This window comes from Strongylocentrotus purpuratus, unplaced genomic scaffold, assembly GCF_000002235.5.
Source record: "Strongylocentrotus purpuratus isolate Spur 01 unplaced genomic scaffold, Spur_5.0 spur5_scaffold_6, whole genome shotgun sequence".
NCBI lineage: Eukaryota > Metazoa > Echinodermata > Echinoidea > Camarodonta > Strongylocentrotidae > Strongylocentrotus > Strongylocentrotus purpuratus.
The window spans coordinates 44,683,615-44,702,107 of NW_022145612.1; the positions used below are offsets into that span (position 1 = coordinate 44,683,615).

Genomic DNA, 18,493 nt, shown 5'->3' on the forward strand with positions numbered 1-18,493 from the left:
CACGTACATTAAATGTGCGTTGTATCGACTCGGACCACTGAAATTCGAGCAGTGTGTTTGTCAGTAAATCACTGCAAAAATATCATTTTCATAATGCATGAAGGTCTATTTTTGATTCCTGGTATACATTTCGTTATTGAGAAGTCGAATGTACTACATTTTAGACGAGATGGCTGAAGTTTGTTCACATTCTTTCGTCCTGGCCGTAAATTAGCAGACTACTGTTGTGCACCGCGCAGCAGCTCATCGCTCAGCTCAGTGTCAAGCTAGCAGTACAGCGCCGCCGCCAGGCGGGTCGGCGGGGGAATTCACTGACTCGGCATCCGTACCCGCTGCACTGCACTGCCCAATAGGCAGTAGTCTGCTAATTTACGGCCAGGACGAAAGAATGTGAACAAACATCAACCATCTCGTCTAAAATGTACTATATTCGACTTCTCAATAATGAAATCTGTGTCAGGAATAAAAATAGACCTTCATACGAGATAAAAATGATATTTTTGCAGTGATTTACCGACAAAAACACTGCTCGAATTTCAGTGGTCCGAGTCGATACAACGCACATTTAATGTACGTGCGGCAATGCGATTTGCGAGCTGTGAGTAAATTGTCCGAAATGCCATTTTTTGGTCATTTTACCTAAAGAGAAGTTATAGATTGTCTTCAATAGTATCATTTAACACAATTACATTACAGATTGTGGTTGGAAATGGCATTATTAAGTCACAATGAGCACAAACATATACACATTGGTATCTCTCGATCGATTAAATTTGTCGGGACATCTCGCCCCAGTCTTTGAGGCCGGGGCGAGATGTCCCGTGGGGCGAGTTAGCCCGGATTCTTCAAAACACATGCCGTCGCGTCGATATATAGATCGTCAACGAGCTAGCGCTGCCAATTTGCCTTGTTGACACGTCAGTATTGTTCCTTTTTTATTTAAATAATGAAAATTAAAAAACAAATATTACTAATTTACTTTTTCCTCATTTATTGGAGAAGTGTAAAAATTGTAGTAGTCTAAGTGGTCGCAATTTAATGCAAAGCCAAAGTGCAATCGAGGCATTACATTCGTTCTTGGAGTGTCACATGTCGCGTTGGCACCATCATCATATGCACACACACACTGCACACGTACACGTGCGCTAGCTTGCTGAACTGAGCTAGCGCTAGCGAGCTCGCTCGCAAGCTAGCCATGTGCGCACGATGTGGACCGTACCGCCATACACTGACCATACACACGTAGTTCGTATCGTACACGTACACACCCACGTACACAGCGCTTATCCATCGATCATAGTGAACACATTCACAAGTACAATCAGTCGGTATGTTACGAATGAAAGAAAATACGAGAAGAAAATGGTTGAAATATCTCCATTTATTCACTTGTATAGTGAGAAAATACTATAGTTGTCCATAATTTTGATATTCCATGACTTTCCATGACTTTCCAATGGAAAAAATAATTTTCCATGACTTTCAAGGCCTTAAAAGCAATAAAGTAAAATTCCATGACTTTCCAGGTTTTCCATGACCCGTACAATTGTTGGGAGCCCCAAAAATTTGATGGCAAAATGTCACTTAAATTTTATCATAATGTGAAAGAGGATGTCATTAGAGACACATTTCTGCAAGGATTTTCAAAACAAATCTGAGGTCGAAGATTGATGACAGAATGCAAAAATTGTTTTTTTGCGTACAACAGAAAACCCAAATTATGTATACTTTCATCAATATATGTATTCAAACACATTTTGTGAGGGAAATCTTTGATACAATTTAAGTGAAATCTGGCCATCAAATTTTTGACAAATTTGGGGCTCCAAACACTTAAGATAAAAATAAGCAATTATATTGGTATATGAGTGTACATAATAAAAACACAAACTCATCAATTTTAAGTTTCAATATGAAAACAGTTTAGAACTACAACTGCTACAAAACTTCTTAGAGAACTATGTCGCCAAAAAGAAATCACTAAAATACACAAAGTTCGCCATTGAATAAACTAATCTTCACTTCATAGACATAGAATATTAGCAATTTTAAACTAAAATATTGTCTTGGATTTTGACAGCTTGTTTTCTTTTTGACAATGATTCAGTCATAATTAGACCTGTGCACTACATGATATTGCACAACTATTGTATACTGTTCAAACAAGTCGCTATTAATGAACAAAAAGCTTGCTCTATTCATGACTGACATAGCAACAATTCATAAGAATCTATTATCACTTTATAGATCAAATAGATCGAGGAGGTAGTATGCATGAATTTAAATACATCTTTAAAGTATAGTCACCCAAAGATTAAAAAGTGTTTTGAATTTATGCAAAATTCTTATCATTGCGAAGGGGAACCCTAAGTGATCAAATATAACACCTTCCCTCATCAAAATATGTTTGGGGCCAGCAGTAAGCATCTCTCAAAAATGTTAATTTTGAGATCCAGATTTTCTGCCTTCAGCAGTCCTCCAAAGAGCGTCAAGATTTGTAACGTCACATGCGAGACAGAGCTAGCCACAAAATTGCATTTGACACCTTTCCATGATATCTATATAATTTTTTAGCAAATTATTCATGTTTTTCAAGAGAAAATCTTTCCAACCGTATATAATTTGTCCATAATTATCAGTTGTCATGAATTTTCTTCAGGTGACTACGTTAACAATTTTGGGGAAAAAAATCAATTTAATTGAATAAGAAGCAAATTTATGACAAATCATCCAACACTATTTGAAATTGGAGTAATGGACATCTTACCTAAAGTACTTGTAGCTGTTCCTTCATCACCCTGCTTAGTTTGATGAGAGGTGCCCTCTGCTGATGTCATATCAAATATGTCATCCAGGTTCTCCTCTTCCAGGCGAGCCAGGCTGAAGTCATCATACTTCAATGATCCAGAACTATCCACTAATATCTGCAATCCCAAAGTAAACAACATTCAAATTATAGTACCTCCTCTGGCTCATGAAAAAATAAAGAAAATTGTACGATCTGTTTTTAGGTGAATTGTGACAGGCAATCATAATACTTTTTTTCCTTTCTTTTTTAATTCCTGTAGAATATCAAAGCTCAAATGTAATATGATTTAATATACAGTAAAACCTGTCTATTGAGGTCGCCCAAGGAAAAAAAATTGTTGCTATGGTAAGTTGCCATTCTCAACAAGTTCTACAACACGTATTTCTTTCTTGAAGGAGACAAAAGACATGGCCAGTGTACACGAGTGGCCTTTATAGAGAGACTTCCACCAAGGTTTGATTACTTTGATAGTATTCCCCTTACAGAAACAAAAACAAAGCAATCGGTTCGTTTCGTAATGAAAGATATTTGTAATGAGGGTTCAATAAATTGTAGAAGAATTTTGTTCATATTACCTTGCTTGGTTTGAAATCTGAGAAGAGCATTCCAACAGAATGTATGTGATGCAGCCCTCTCACCAAGTCCAGTCCGAACCCACGAACTGCTGTTTCTGGAAAGTGGCCATCTTGTGATAAAATAAGTTCAAGGCTGCCACCTGTAAGAAAGAAGCAAAGCTAAGAGTTATATGTGCCAGGTATAAGAACTAATACATGAAGGATATTCAAGTGAAGAGAGAGAGAGAGAGAGAGAGATTTTAATCATGCAGATTGAACTTTGCAGGAGCTAACTATATATGTACGTCTTTAACTCTTTATCTTGATATATTAAGTCAGAAATAGTTAAGATTATCAATCTTCTGCAAATTGATCGACATTAAGTTAAGTTCTCAGCAAATATGCCATTTTGGTTATCAGCAGCAGCATAGAAAAACAAAAGGTTGGTGAAAGGGGGTTGATGAGGAACAGATTACCATCCCAGATTCCCAGTCACAAAGAAATGTTATCATTTAAATAAGTGGATGTTGTGACATTGGTTATCATATGTTTAACGTTGCTACAATTTGACTTGAAATAATAATAATTAAACAAAATCAAAACAACACAAGCAAAAACACAAGCAAAACAATTACCTGTACAGAGCTCCACTATGAGCCACAGGTGGTTGGTTGTTTCATACCATTCATAGAACTCCACTATATTGGAATGGCTTAGTTCATGGGTCAACCTGACCCGGTTTGTAACCTCTGACCTCCTTGCTTTATCAACACAGTGGATGGCCACAAAGTTCACTGACCCTTTCCTCCTCCCCTTGTACATCGTTGAGGTTTCAGTCTGTCTAATCTCATCGTAAAGGACGAAATTCTCCATCTCACTGGCTGTTGATCTTGTTTCTTTAGAAAAACAAAAAATGAGGATCAGACATTACAAAGAAAATAGCCTACATTTTTTGGATCAAGGTTATAATAATGCCAAAGAAACTATGCGATTATTTAGAAGTTTGGGTATGGCTAGAGAGTGCCCATCTTTGTGTAGCGCCCTTCTCTGCTCATAATGTGTAAATGTGTCATTCTGATAAAACAAAACATGCAGCCAACACTAAATATCCATCTTTATTATAGCGATCCGTATTCCTTCCGAAAAAAGTAACTAGAGGCCTAGGTATACTTTTCATTCCGAAGCCATGAAATGCTTACCATTCATGTCAAAAGTCGCAAACATGTTAAGTGAAATGAGTGCGCACAATCGCATAGACATGGGAACCTTAGTTTTTGCCATGTCAGGAGGACATCGCTGCATTTTCTTGTGGAAATAACATTGTTGTTCTTGCTCAAATTTTGACAAAATAAGCCTTTATTAAGAGTCTCTAGTGGAGATTTCTTTTTCATGTTCAATCATGCTATTAATGCAATTCATCAACACAAAAACATGACTCATGAATGATAAATAAAAAAAAAATCTTTTGCTTTCGATTCGCAACCCTGAAAAAATCTATGACGGTAGATCTACGAGTAAGACTCACGAGAAGGAAGAAACACAAAATTGAACTGGAGGCCTTTTTGCGATGTTTCTGGTTATGACCCCACAGACAATATCATCGGAACGGGTCTCCGAACTTTCTATGCCCTCTCTGGTACTGGTGCTTATACTGGTGGCCTCATCCCTACACTTGTTTCCCATCTGTGGAAAACCTTCTGCATTCCGAGAATGCTACATGGCTCGTCCACAACCAAGTTCACAAAATCAATGCTGCTGAAACTTGACAGGGCCCAATCACATCTCTTCAAACAGATATTAGGGGTGCCGAAGTCTGCTGCTGATGAGATTGTCTACTTGCTCACCAACCTCCTGCCAGTCTCAGTGCAAATTGATCTTGGTAAGCTCTTGCTTTTAGGTCAACTCATCAAGCTTGATCACAGCCGTTTTGAATTCAGAACATTCCTAGATGCCCTCAAAACGCATACACCCTCAATACTGGTCCTTCAAGAGGCATTGAGGAAGTATGATCTTCCAGACCTCCAAAGCCTCGTCTCGAACCCACCCCTCTACTCAACATGGAAAAGGATGATCAACTACAAAGTCATCCTGGTGGTAAAACACAATACTCTACAAGGAATCCGCTTTAAGTCCTCTCTCAAGTTCTGGATAAATATCACTCTACCCTCTGCAAATCTCCTATATCCAAAGAATGCATCATCTCCTCCCATCCGAAGAGCTCTTATAGTGAGAGCCCAATTACTCACATGTACTTACTTGATACAATGCCGTCTTTTCACGCTTAAGAAATCGCCTATCTCTACATGCCCCCTTTGTAAAACCAACGATGAGACAGTGGAGCACTTTGTTGGAGTCTGCTCATACCTGGCTCATCTCCGTCTGGATTTCATCAGCAAAGTCAAGGAATGCCTCGTGGATTATCCCATCTGTCTTAACCTATATGTTGTTGATGACCCACAGCAATTTACTCCTGCTACTCTGTTACCCCTGCATCCATGCTTGCCTTCCGAAATTCATAATAACCTACTTCTACTATCGCTCTTTTTCCTACACAAAATTGATGCTTCTCGTTCTAAGACTCTCCAAAGCTCCTAACCGGTCGGATTATACACATTTATTTTATTTGGACTCCAGGAATCTCCAAAACAGTGGAGGGATCAACTAAGAAGAAGAAGGTTAACCAGATTGATCAGTGAGTTAACCAGAAACATCGCAAAAAAGCCTCCACAGAGATCACACTTGCACTGTTGCACAGCGCTAGCCGTCGACGGCAGACTCTCAAAAGACAAAACTCTAACCAACCAACACACGATAATATTTCTCTTACATAACACCCGGACAAGCAGCTAAGACGAATTATCAAATGTCAATATATAGGTAATCTATTCATTGCTTACAATTCATTCCCAAATCAAGCTTAATACTGCAAATTCTCTTTCAAGAAGCAGAGCAGTTACCCTGGTGCAGCGACGCTCCAAAATATTTTCTAATTTTCTGAAGATACTGTATCTTTGAAAAGCAAATGGAAAATGGTATTAACATTTCTGCTTGTTTATAGTTGAGCGCGAGCAAGCACTACCGGTATACTAGCACGTGCATAGGGATTTCCCCGGTACGTGCGGGTAGCGCACGCGTTGAACTTATCTGCAGCTGCAGTTGAGCTGAGTTTATAGTTGAGTTGACTTGGATAGTATTTTCTTACTCTTTTTAAAGTCTCTTACTGAGCCTAGGCTATTAGGTAGACTCTAATCATGGCTGAGGAAATCAGCACAAACTTCGAAGCATTCAATGAACATTTGTCAAAGGAGCAAGATAAAAGAGAGGTAAGACCGAGGCTATTTTTGAAATAAAATATTAAAAACAATAGTCAATACAATACAAGTTGAACTTGAAGTATGCACATTGCTTGATGTGTTGATGTGGAGGAGGAGGAGGAGGAGGAGGAGGAGGAGGAGGAGGAGGAGGAGAGGAGGAGGAGGAGGAGGAGGAGGAGGAGGAGGAGGAGGAGGAGGAGGAGGAGGAGGAGGAGGAGAGGAGGAGGAGGAGGAGGAGGAGGAGGAGGAGAGGAGGAGGAGGAGGAGGAGGAGGAGGAGGAGGAGGAGGAGGAGGAGGAGGAGGAGGAGGAGGAGAGAGGGGGGGGGGTCTGAGAATAAGGATCGTCCTCATTTTTTCTGTCAATTCTGATTTCCGATCTGCGTGTTGGCGATGCAAAAAATGGTTAATATAAATATCTGTGATGATTTTCTTGATGATTACGCGGAATCCGTTTCTCTTGATGATTATGCAGAATTTATTTTTTACATAGCCAGCGTGCGGATCGGGAACCCAAAACCCGCAGAGCTCCAAAGGAAAAAAACATCCTTGAAAATGCGGACGATCCTTTTTTTTTAGGATGCACTTTGTCTGCGTATACGAGGATATACGAGTGCCCCTACTGATAAAGAAGAGCTCAGAGCTGAGAAGAAGAAATAAGGAAGGGAAGCCGAAGAAAGAAAGAAGAACTGTACTTGGTAGACCATGTACTTTTAGTTACAGACATGTAGTACATTTTTATTTATATTCTTCACCCATTCCTGATAGTCCTCATTTTTATACCTTGGCTTTGACTTTTCATAGTTTAATGCCTCTTTCCCTTAAATTTTGCATTGCAGGAGATTCGTACCATTGTTCGTGAATTGGAGCAAACCGGAAGAGAGATTATGACTGTACTGAATGCCATTCATCAGGGCAGTGGAATTAAAGAAGGTTTGTTCGAACTGTATGATCTTTTTATTGAAGGAGATGAGATGATTTAACATAGACCCTTGTTTCTAATTTGAATGCTCTTCGTTACTTTGTGTATTAAACTATTTTAATATATAATTAATTTGTTTTTAGTTTGAAATCAAATTGTTACAGATATATTCCAGATCCGTCTAATTTATGATTAAAATACAAAATTGCTCTATCAAAGTAGTTTGTTTTCGTGTTTAAAAAGTATAACTATTATATGTAGTCATGGAAATCACATCAGTTTCTTTGTTTTTTTAAAGGGAGAGTCCAGACCTTAACGGTCGAAAGACGGAGATTTTTTATCATAAATTTAAGATGTACTAATAATCTGTGCATTTACGGAAAGAAAGTTGCCATAAAATGGATTTCAGGATGTGTGCCTGACCACCCTCTACCACCGACAACAACAACCACACAATTATTAACTCATTTTATACAATTTCATCTTAGCAAATTAACACACATTTTGTCAAAGTTTTCTTGGGCTTGGTATTTAATTATTTAAAAAGGCAGAACTTGTGACCAAACTTTGCTTTTAAATTACTGGTATGGATTCATGGAGTGATGCCCTTATATTATGAAGACTCGACAGTAAATTGACTTATGTATATTAAAAAAATTAAAAAGTCTTTTTAATTTTAGTTCCTCAGATTTGCAAGAGAAGTAGAGAGTTGTTTCAGACAGTCAGATCAAAAATAGCTCTCCTTGCTGCTGCCTTTCCTGTAGATGAATATTACAGGTATGTGTTTATTTATACATGTGATTTCCATCCAGAAAATGTATAATATAATATTATTGATTTGAGCTGTAAGTATGTTGAATATTGTAAAGGGGAAGAAAAAAAAAACGATGATCAAACACTACCACAGCATGAGATTTGCATTTTAAACTTCTTGGAATTGATCTTTGTTAAAGATAAGCTTGATTTCTGGTAGTGATACAAAAACCAATTCTCACTGGTGACAGTGGCTAGTCTTCCTCCATCCTATACATGAGCTTGTAAATATTTGTAAATAAACTGTATTATAGTGGAAATAGCACTTAAATGGATGTAAATTGCGGTAAATACACACACACACACACACATAGTTTGTGAGGATCTTCAGTCAATTGAAGGAGGCAAACTTAATCAGAAGAAGAAGAAGAAATTATGGCTGAATGTTCAAGATTACAAATAAATGATGTACCGTATGCCCAACGATTTGGGTAGAAAATGTGTAGGGGCTGAGTAACAATCATAGAAACATCAGTAACTTAAGCCCAGGTAAGTAGGCCTGACCCCATGTGCTTCACTACATGTATGTCCAAATAAGAGTTGTGGTTTTTATTGAAGATGATATCCAGCAAGTTTTTTTGAGTTTCTGTCTATTTTACGAGTTCAAACAACCAATCTAATGCAGGATAAATAATCCAGAATGAATTATAGCCATGATTTCTCAAATGCGATTCCCATACCAGAGCTAAAGATAATCTTTAATCTAATTCTCTCTCATTATGTTGTTTAGGTTCCATGATCACTGGAAGTATGGTATTCAAAGACTTGCCTTCTCAGCTTCCCTTATCATCTTCCTTGAACATGAAAGATTAGCAACGAGAGAGGAGGTAGCAGAATTGTTGGGAGGTAAGTAGGTGTTTTCAGGCATGTGTTCTGGCAAAAGTGGCAATGATTGCTCATTGGTCAATCATCATCATCACCACCATCATCATCATCATCACCATCACCATCATCATCTTTACCATCATCATCATCATCATCATCACTATCACCATCACCATCACCATCACCATCACCATCACCATCACCATCACCATCACCATCACCATCACCATCACCATCACCACCACCACCACCACCACCACCACCACCACCACCACCACCACCACCACCACCATCATCAAACTGTGGGTCCCCCATATGTGGGGTCGGGTCTCCTTGTTACCGCTTTTCATCTCATCCTGTCTGTAGCCATTTCAAAGTCTATTTCTCTTCGTCTTCCTTAATACAATCTATTCACCTCTACCCGGGTCTTTCTTTCTTTTAACTTCCCTTCTCATCTAGTCAGATCATGTTCATCTTTCCTCCTCACTTGTCCATACCATCTCAGTCTGCTCTCTCTCTCTAATCTTCTCCCTTATCCCTGTCTCTTTTACTTCCTTTCGTACCTCATCATTTTGCCTCCCCCTTTTCTTGTTACCCCTCCCACACCTCTCATACCTCTCAGACATACCTCTCAGATTTCTATTTTCCCCTGTTAAAGTAGGTGTCAAGGTACCAGTACACAAGTTTATATCCCTCACTCATGTAATATATTCTTGATTATCCTCATCTTTCACAGTTACTGTGAAGAAATCTGATGGATTCCACATCGACTTAGAGGATTTCCTTCATGGCGTGTTATCATTAGGAAATGAATTGGTAAGTGATGAACCAAAGACAACAAAAAATGATTTATGTATGGTACATGTATTTGTACTAGTTACTTATTCCTTACTCATTTCCAAAGGTAGAGAAGCATGAAGACATGTAAATTACAGTACTTATTTCGAAAATGAGTTTTAAGTTAGAGTTTTAAAAAAATGATTGAAATTTCATCTCTGCAACCATTCCCTATGTGATACAGGGGCAGATCCAGCCGGCGGCAAGGGAGGGGGCCAAATAGGGGGCCTATTTCTTGAGAAAATGTTGAGCGCCAAATCAGCACCCTCCCCCCCCCCCCCCCACCCCTTGCGCCAGGGGGAGGGGGCCCGTATTCTTTTTTATTTTCAAAAAGGTTAAATTTACCTGTTTTGGGGGCCAGAGAAGGGGGCCTAGGCCCCCCCCCCCCCCTAGATCTGCTACTGATGTGGTATACATGGACTGTCTATTTGTATGAAGTTATACTAAAATGTTAGATATTGTCATGTATATAAATGCTATGATATTGTGTTCTATTCCTCTGCTTGCATGATACACATGGATCTATTTTCTGCAATTATCTGACAAAGTATTTTTTATATTTCTTTGACTGTATTCATATTGCAGTCAAGACTGGCAGTCAATAGCGTTACATCAGGCGATTACAGCAGACCCATTCGCATCTCGGCCTTCATGGGAGAGTTGAATTCTGGTTTCAGGCTACTGAATCTAAAGAACGACTCGCTTCGCAAGCGATTCGACGGACTCAAGTACGACATCAAGAAGATAGAGGAGGTGGTCTACGATATCTCTATCCGCGGTCTCAGACCTGCGGCCCAAGATGGGAAGGCGGATCCATTCGTAGAGACGGCGGCGGCACAAGGAGAAAAATGAGTGTGGAGGTGACGTTGGAGTTGGAGAGAGGAAGAAGTGTTGATGGTATGGGCTGATGCAAGATGGGAAGGAAGTCAGGAACGTCGTGCATCAATGCAAATTAGTTTGACAGACAAAATCGGTTTTGAAAGAATGAGGTAGAGACTGAACTTAAAAATACATTATAAGAAAAGAAGAGAAAATGGTTACTAATTTGAGCGTAGAAAGTAAACTACACTTTTGGCATCTTTCCTGTCCCTTTTTAAAAGTAAAGTGACTACTGTTGCCCCCTGTCTTATTTGTTTGTTCATCAATTTGTTTTCCATTTTGAAAGATGTTTTATTGTATTATTGTAGTTTGTCCAACATTCCAGGCCCAACATTTAATCAGACGTAATGACCCTTTTGATGAATGCATTTGGTTTAAATTGAAAGGGTGGAGGCAGAAACCAGAATGAAGTTTGTCATGAATGTCAGATTCTTACTGGGTGTTCCCGTAGGTTATACATGTGTTTATAAGTGTGTGCTATTCAGTTGTAAAGAAATACCGATGTGGGATTGGCATTCAAAACATTACAGAATCTGTTAGTCCATAAAGAAAATATATATTTCATGTGACCCTCGGATATTTCTAGGTCCTCATAGCTACACATTTAAAGGGCAATCCAACCCTTGTAATAAGTCATTTTAATGAGAGCAGAAAATCTGAGTAACGGAATGGTGAAAGTTTAAAATAAATAGGACCACTGATAAGAAAATTGGGAGAAAAAATTGTGATTGTGATGCAGTGATGGATAAGTCTCCCATTTGTTTTGTACCAAAATATCGCTAACTTCTGTTTTTCTCCCAAGTGCCTTCACCCTTGGGGCACTACTCATAATATATTATGGGGAGTAAATTATTACAGGTCATCTAAAAAGAAAAGACCACCCCAAGTCATACATTTTTTGTAAATTTTAAACTTTAGTCATTTTGTGGGTTGTGAGACATTTTGTGAGACATTCCTGATTCAGCCAATTTGAAGTGCCCATACCTACAGTGATTGTAGCTTTCAAAAATGATTTTCTCAATTTTGGTCTAATTTCATTCAAACTTTTACAAATATGCTTCTCTGATTTTTGAGCTTCTTCTTGAGTAGTTTGCTATCAAGGTTGGATTTCCCTTCAATTGTGCGAAGAATTATGTTTCTTACTCGATTCCTTACACCAGAAAAAGAAAATACAAGTGCAACTATCTAAACGATGGTAACGGTTAATTAGGCACATTTGAGTAATGTTGAGGAACCTGACAAAGTGTGTTAATTCAGTATAGGAGAATGTTAACTTTGTTGGAAACAATGCACTGTGTAATATTGGCAGTAAGTACAGAAAGGAAAGGTATATTAAAAAAGAGCCAAGATACTATCTAGTCTTATCATCCGTAGAATAGGTCTTTTTGTTCTCAGAAGTGTTCTGCAATGGTTCTTCCCATACTTAGTCATACATGAAAGCTTAAAGGGATAGATGGATTTCAGGCATATTGAATATGAAAGGACAGAGACCTTTGCCCAACCTGCCCAATTGGTCTTGCATTATATCCAGTGGTAGCCATATGCCGCTGTCTTTCGCTTCGAGATGAGCCTTACTTTATGGACGTACATGTTTGTTCCCAAACAAGGGGCGTAAGTACCGGGAGTGGGGTTTTTTTTGGGGGGGGGGGGCAAGGATGGAAGGAGAAAGGGAGAGTGGATAGAGGAAGCCATTCCAAGCCTGAGGGCAATTATTGTTTAAGACAAAAGTGAACAACTTGAATAAAATGCATGTAAAGTGGTTTATCAAACTACATTGTCAATCTGTTGTGAATTATTAAGAGGCTTTTGAAGACTTACAACAAAAAATGATAAGGATTGTGCATTGAGTGATTTGTGTTGCAATTATGCTTTATTGAGTGTATTTCAAGAAATGTTTTTCTGCAATCACCGTATCTACTTTGTTTATTGGTAGTGGATATTCTACAGAACATGAGACAACATTGCAACCAAACAAGTGCAGACAGGCTTTAAATGGGTAATGATTGGAAATTAAAGAGGTAATTGAATTCACTAAACTAAGCTAAAGAATCGACTGATCTAGTCACAAGTTGCTTTAATCTAATATCTTTACTTTAGAAAAAAATGCCAACATGTGATGTTTTGAATCTCCGAATAATATGAGCTGAAGAGTTTAGGTAATCGTTCCCATAAATAATGTGTTAACAAGCCAAGATCAGCTCCGTTTCTGACCATTGCCAACACGGTGTACCATTGTTCACCTTCAAAAATATTGTCATTTAATTCAACCCACCCACCCCCCCCCCCCCCCAAAAAAAAAAAAAAAAAAAAAATGAGAAATTAAATATGTACAGAATTTTGAAGTGGCCATTTAACCTGTCATAAACTGACAGATCACTATTGATGATGATAAGATGTGTAGAATCTGAATGGTCAATTACCATGTAATTATTTTTACTGGATGCACGTGATATCGGCGATCGATAATTATTTGTTTTTTGTGTTTTTTGATAATTATAATGTTTAAAAAAAAAAATTCTATAATTTTGTTTTAATGATTTTTTTCTTTAATTTACAGTTTAATGTGCACTGACAATTTTTTTTTTTTTTTTTTTTTTTTTAAATTTCATGATTTTGCCATGCATCTGGTAAATCTGTAAAATAACAAAATTTTGTATTTTTGACAATTTTTGGGGCCCCATCTTATAAAACATGATGCACAGGTTTAATTTGTGGGTTCAAACCATTCAAAGGTACCTTGTGCACACAATCCCTACCGACCGGGCGTCAGATGGTAAAACGGTCCAACTCGAAATTTTGACTTTTTGAGGTAAATTCACTTTCCGGGTAATGTGAGGGCGCTATTTCCAATGGTGCTATCGAGAAAATCCCATCATGTCTTCTTTTAGAGATAATTTCCGCTATCTTGGTACTTTTTTGTATTTTTCCTTCAGATTTGTTGGTAAAACGGTCTATCTCTGAGTTAGCCCATTGCCGGTAATATCGTTTGGAGGTAAAACGAGCTATCTTTTACATAAACCTTTTAACCTTCTGAATTGAGATTTTTTTTATCATCGCTGTCAGATGGTAAAATGGTCTATCTTCGAGTTAGTAGTACGGCAATAGTGTTTATGATCTTTCTAGAAGATAGACCATTTTACCATTGTATGATGTGTAGTGGGATTGTATTCATGTGCTGTGGTTAAACAGTCTATCTGCACAAAAATCTCATTTATTTTATAATTAAAACCCCAAATAAGCACAAAATTCTTCAGTTATCAGTGTTTAATATGCTTTTTCTTGTCCCATTGCTAAAAATGGATTATACCCATCTCCTAAAAAAGCTGAAACCTCTAAACTTCAAAGTCATTTTTCTCAGAACAGCGATTTTCGAGTTAGACCGTTTTACCATCTGACGGCCGCAACGCACTCAAACCTGTGCATCATTTGTAAATTGTCCTGTACATTTTCACCCAAGTACGGTACATGTTGTACCTTTCACAATTTATAACTCAAGAGACTTGCCCAACATACTGGTTGTTTAAACAACTTCATACAAATTGGAACAAGCAGTTTTTCCTTCACATTTTCACCATACTAAATACATTAGTCACTTGATAATGGGAATTGCCTGTAATGCATAAAAGAAAAAGATTACCCAAATCCATCCAGAAAGTGACGTTGAAACTAATTTTATTCACCAAACAAGGGCTTCCCAAGACAAACAATTTATAACATGAATCGTAAAAAAATATTGGGTCTAATTAAGTTCATTGTTTCTACACTACAGAAACCCGATGAGATTTATCTTTGCTTCAGGTGCAATTAAACTGAATTGAACTGAACTACTCTACTGACAATGTAAACATGAATATCCTTCTACATTCCAATCAAATTGGACATATACATCTTGGAACTTACAGGAAACTTTCACCTAATTTGGCAAATGTGACTTTAACTGGAAAACTTGTCCAGATTGTACAAACAATGTTTTTTCTAAATATACTTTGTCTAACCACTGTAGAATTACCAATGCTACACTTCAGTTACAGTAGGACATATCAAACACAAAACACAAATTACTCAAATAAACCTCATCTTGCCAATTACATTACAATTTTGCTCAAAGATTTACAACCATAGCCAGTAACTTTCCCAAAATGTACCATATAACTAATCAAGGCGATTCCCAATATATACAACTCGTTATAAAGCTTCATGACCCATACCAAACAGAACTACAAACATATACAATTATAACACTTTGCAAGAAATGCCATACTTCTTTGCACCTGAATCATAATTACTTAAACAATGAAAGAAAGCAACCAACAGGATCTGGAATTAAAACGAAATGCACACAAATCTTTGCCTTCAATTGTACGTCATACATGTACATACATAAGCTTTTTTACATAGTGCAAGCTGCAATTTTACAAACGAACTGAATATGTTACATTATCCATCAATTTGATAACTTTTCAAGGGCAACACAATAGTGGGTTCATGTGAAAACAAATTAACAAAAACCATTACACTGCATTTAGTCTGAACTATCTGAAGGGTTATAAGCTTTGACGAAGGTCATACAAACATATTACTAACATTTCATTTCTGTAATGCTGGTATTAAAATAGAAATGGGGCAAAGCATAGCCAACTTGGCAAGTATCAGACTGAAATCCCCCCCCCCCCCAAAAAAAAGACATGTATTTTGCCTCTTAGCCTTCGATCCAATTAAATCACTTGCAAACAATGTGGTGATGCACTGTGTAAGCAAAGTTTCTGCTGCATATATGAAGAAAATATCTGTAGTCATCTTTTATGCTAGTCTTCATCTAAATTACATTTAGTGTCCATTACTTTAACTGGAAACACATTTTCAGCATGATAGTACTTTAAGTTGGTAGTTATTAACCATCGAATCAGACATTAATAATTCTGTTTTTCTCATACAAGTACTAGGTTCACAGTCTTCTTCACTGAAAGATTTCTAAAGCAAATGAGTCTTTATACAAATAATTAGAGTAAACTTTTTGAAAGATTATAAAGGTTCTTATCACTGTAATGTGCATCTCAACACATCAACTCGCTTAAAGTCCAGTTTTAAAATAATCTTAAAATTCTTGAACGGGAAGCATCAAAAGTATAGCACTTTTCATGTAGTTCACTTTCATTCAAAATAACCAACTGCCTTGTTTTTCAGTTTCTTATTGAGGCAAAACATCAACAGAATACAACAACCATTCACATTACATTAGTCATCAGACCACCACTAAATACAGTGTAGCTAAAAGGAGTAAAGTTCTGCTACCTTTTTTTTTCCATCATTTAAAAATCATTAAAAGAAGCTGAAAAACATGTACATAGGCCAGACAAACACTTTTCTGAAATATTTAATAGTAATTGAAAAAAACGAAAATAAAAACTTTTTTTTTAAAATGAAAATATTTCATATTTAATTAAAGTACATCTACCCCCAGCCTAAGCCAGCCTTCCCCCCCCCCACTAGCGACTACTAACTGATCTGCTACGTGATCTGCGACGCCTGCCATAAACCTGGTCGTCAAAAGAGCGTGATAGTGAGCGAGACTTGTGTCTACGCCTGCTACGACTACGACTCCTGCTGTAACTCAGACGCGGGCTACGGGAACGACTCCTATGGCGTCCGTCAGAATGACGTCTGCTACTCTCTCTAGACCTGCCCAAGAGAGGGAATAATGGATAATGTTGGTCATTATTGCTGACAAACATGACACATCGAAATCCACAGATCTTTCAAGTATTGTAGAGATATGTATCTTAAAGCCCAACTGCACTACTTATAGCTACTTGCACCCTCTATAGCAAACAATGCCTAATCGGTGACCATTGGTCCCCCATAGTCCCCTTTTTCTTATGTTAACTGAGAGCTGATTTGATGAGATAACCACCTGTCAGTGACCATGCAGGGAGGTTTAATCCTTCTTGGCCAAACTAGTGCAGAGAGGCTTTAAAACTCTGTGTCTTAGGCTCTTTTTAAATCTGTAAAGATCTTGACCTGAATAGTCTGATTTTTTTTCTTCAAAGAGGCTGTAATGGTTCTGATGATATTCACGAAAGGAAATTTTTTGCCATATGCCATGCATACGGTACAAGTAAAAATTATTAGCAGGTATCGGTACTCATAAATGTTCCGATTTTCATGGGTCATATCTAATTAAGATTCTAAATTCATCACTTCACAGTGGTTACACTTGGAACACTGTGAGTGCAGGGCCTTGCTTTGATTCATGCATTTCACATGGAAGAGTAGTTCACCTTCTTCCCCTGCTCCTGGACCTGGAATGTCGCCCTCTAGATGAACGCCTGCGATAGGGTGACCTTGAACGCGACCTTGAGCGTGAGCGTGACCTTGAACGTGACCTTGTGTCAGACCTGCTACGACTGAAAGACAAACACAGGGTGAAAATCAAAACCTTGTCAAATTTTTTTCATACTTGCTGGAGACATATTCATATTCATATTTATTTTATTTCCAACAGAAATTTTAACAAAGATATTACTTTTTTTTGTCCATACATAACTCATTTTTTCTGGAAACTATACAGATACACTTTGCACATAATAAAATTGTTACAAGAAATTCTTATGAGGAGACACTACATTTAATCCACTATTAAAATATAGAGATGTAATTTTAGAATCCTCCAGACAACTAAATCTATAGCAAAATTACTTGATGACACTATTTGCTACCTTACAACTAAGTATGAAAATTATTTCATTTCGACTCCATTTCCTCATTTGTTTGTTTTTGTTTCGAAGCCATTTGCTTGGATTCTTCCGTGTACGAGCTCACCCCACCCCCTCCCCCAAGTATCTTCAATCCTTTTGCAAAGGTCATCACTGCATATTAGCCTTCGCAAGAGAAATTATTAATAGGTAAAATGATAAGGCTTCTTACGATCGTCTCCTGTGCCTATCTCTGCTACGGCCATAGGATGACTTTCGACGAGGACTACGAGAGCGGCGACTGCGATCACGTGACCTGGACCTACTACGGTATGACGAGTATGAAGAAGAGGAATAGTGGCGATGCCTGCACATGAAAACAAACAAAATAGTATCTGGTGAGAGCAAGAATAAATAGACATCTCTAATAGCATGTGATTAGACAAGCTTCTTCACTGCTACTTGGTTACTATTGACAAGCATTTGATTTGTGATGTGCACTCATCATTATAAATGGCAATTTCTCATGAAGGGTACATAATCTCCCTTCATTTGGGGAATAAATAGAATAAGTACCTCTATCTAATGAAAATCGCACTACCGGTAGTTCAGACAATAACCTTAGTCCCTGGTGCCATTAAATGATCAATTGGGGCTTTAGTTTATTACTTAAAAAACATCTTCTCTTTTCAACAGACATAAACAACAATTTACACTGATAAAGTAAAATGAGATGGTTCTGTTCTAAAATGTTGTTTCATGTGAACATAAAATTGCAATTAGTATTCTAGAATGAAGTGTGTTAGTACAAATGTAAAGAAACAAAACTTTGGGGTAATGGGTAGCTCAG

At 37.7% G+C, this 18,493-nt stretch overlaps 3 protein-coding genes across 7 annotated transcripts in view; 1 reads left to right on the forward strand and 2 right to left on the reverse strand.

Moving 5' to 3' along the window:
* The window catches only part of LOC100892118 (serine/threonine-protein kinase ULK4), a 30,664-nt gene extending 24,297 nt beyond the window's left edge, over window positions 1–6,367 (reverse strand). The window contains exons 1-4 of one of the 2 annotated variants that reach the window (XM_031000382.1): window positions 6,261–6,367; window positions 3,999–4,259; window positions 3,385–3,524; window positions 2,768–2,924 (exon numbers count right to left, since the gene is read on the reverse strand). In XM_031000382.1, the coding sequence (XP_030856242.1) occupies window positions 2,768–2,924; window positions 3,385–3,524; window positions 3,999–4,236 (535 nt within the window). In that variant the 5' untranslated portion in view covers window positions 4,237–4,259; window positions 6,261–6,367. Of the gene's footprint in view, window positions 1–2,767; window positions 2,925–3,384; window positions 3,525–3,998; window positions 4,260–6,190 lie in introns of both variants that reach the window. The other variant, XM_031000383.1, reaches the window with a different exon arrangement.
* A 132-nt stretch (window positions 6,368–6,499) lies between these two features.
* On the forward strand, window positions 6,500–12,723 carry LOC115919396 (translin-like). Its single transcript, XM_030973068.1, has 6 exons — window positions 6,500–6,686; window positions 7,515–7,608; window positions 8,278–8,374; window positions 9,141–9,256; window positions 9,972–10,051; window positions 10,658–12,723. Exons 1-6 carry the CDS (start codon window positions 6,615–6,617, stop codon window positions 10,922–10,924), a joined length of 726 nt encoding a protein of 241 aa, XP_030828928.1. The 5' UTR covers window positions 6,500–6,614; the 3' UTR covers window positions 10,925–12,723.
* A 1,883-nt stretch (window positions 12,724–14,606) lies between these two features.
* LOC105437221 (peptidyl-prolyl cis-trans isomerase G-like) overlaps window positions 14,607–18,493 on the reverse strand; it is a 32,718-nt gene continuing 28,831 nt past the window's right edge. For 2 of the 4 annotated variants that reach the window (XM_031000408.1, XM_031000407.1), the window contains exons 18-20: window positions 17,876–18,010; window positions 17,230–17,355; window positions 14,607–16,630 (exon numbers count right to left, since the gene is read on the reverse strand). In XM_031000408.1, coding sequence (XP_030856268.1) covers window positions 16,438–16,630; window positions 17,230–17,355; window positions 17,876–18,010 — 454 coding nt within the window. In that variant the 3' untranslated portion in view covers window positions 14,607–16,437. The remainder of the gene's footprint in view (window positions 16,631–17,229; window positions 17,356–17,875; window positions 18,011–18,493) is intronic. The other 2 variants (XM_031000410.1, XM_031000409.1) reach the window with 2 other exon arrangements.

Coding starts and splice junctions, on each gene's coding strand:
- LOC115919396 (XM_030973068.1), top strand. CDS start 6,615: ATGGCTGAGGAAATCAGCACAAACTTCGAAGCATTCAATGAACATTTG. Junction 6,687..7,514: donor AGGAGCAAGATAAAAGAGAG/GTAAGACCGAGG, acceptor TTTGCATTGCAG/GAGATTCGTACCATTGTTCG. Junction 8,375..9,140: donor CCTGTAGATGAATATTACAG/GTATGTGTTTAT, acceptor TATGTTGTTTAG/GTTCCATGATCACTGGAAGT.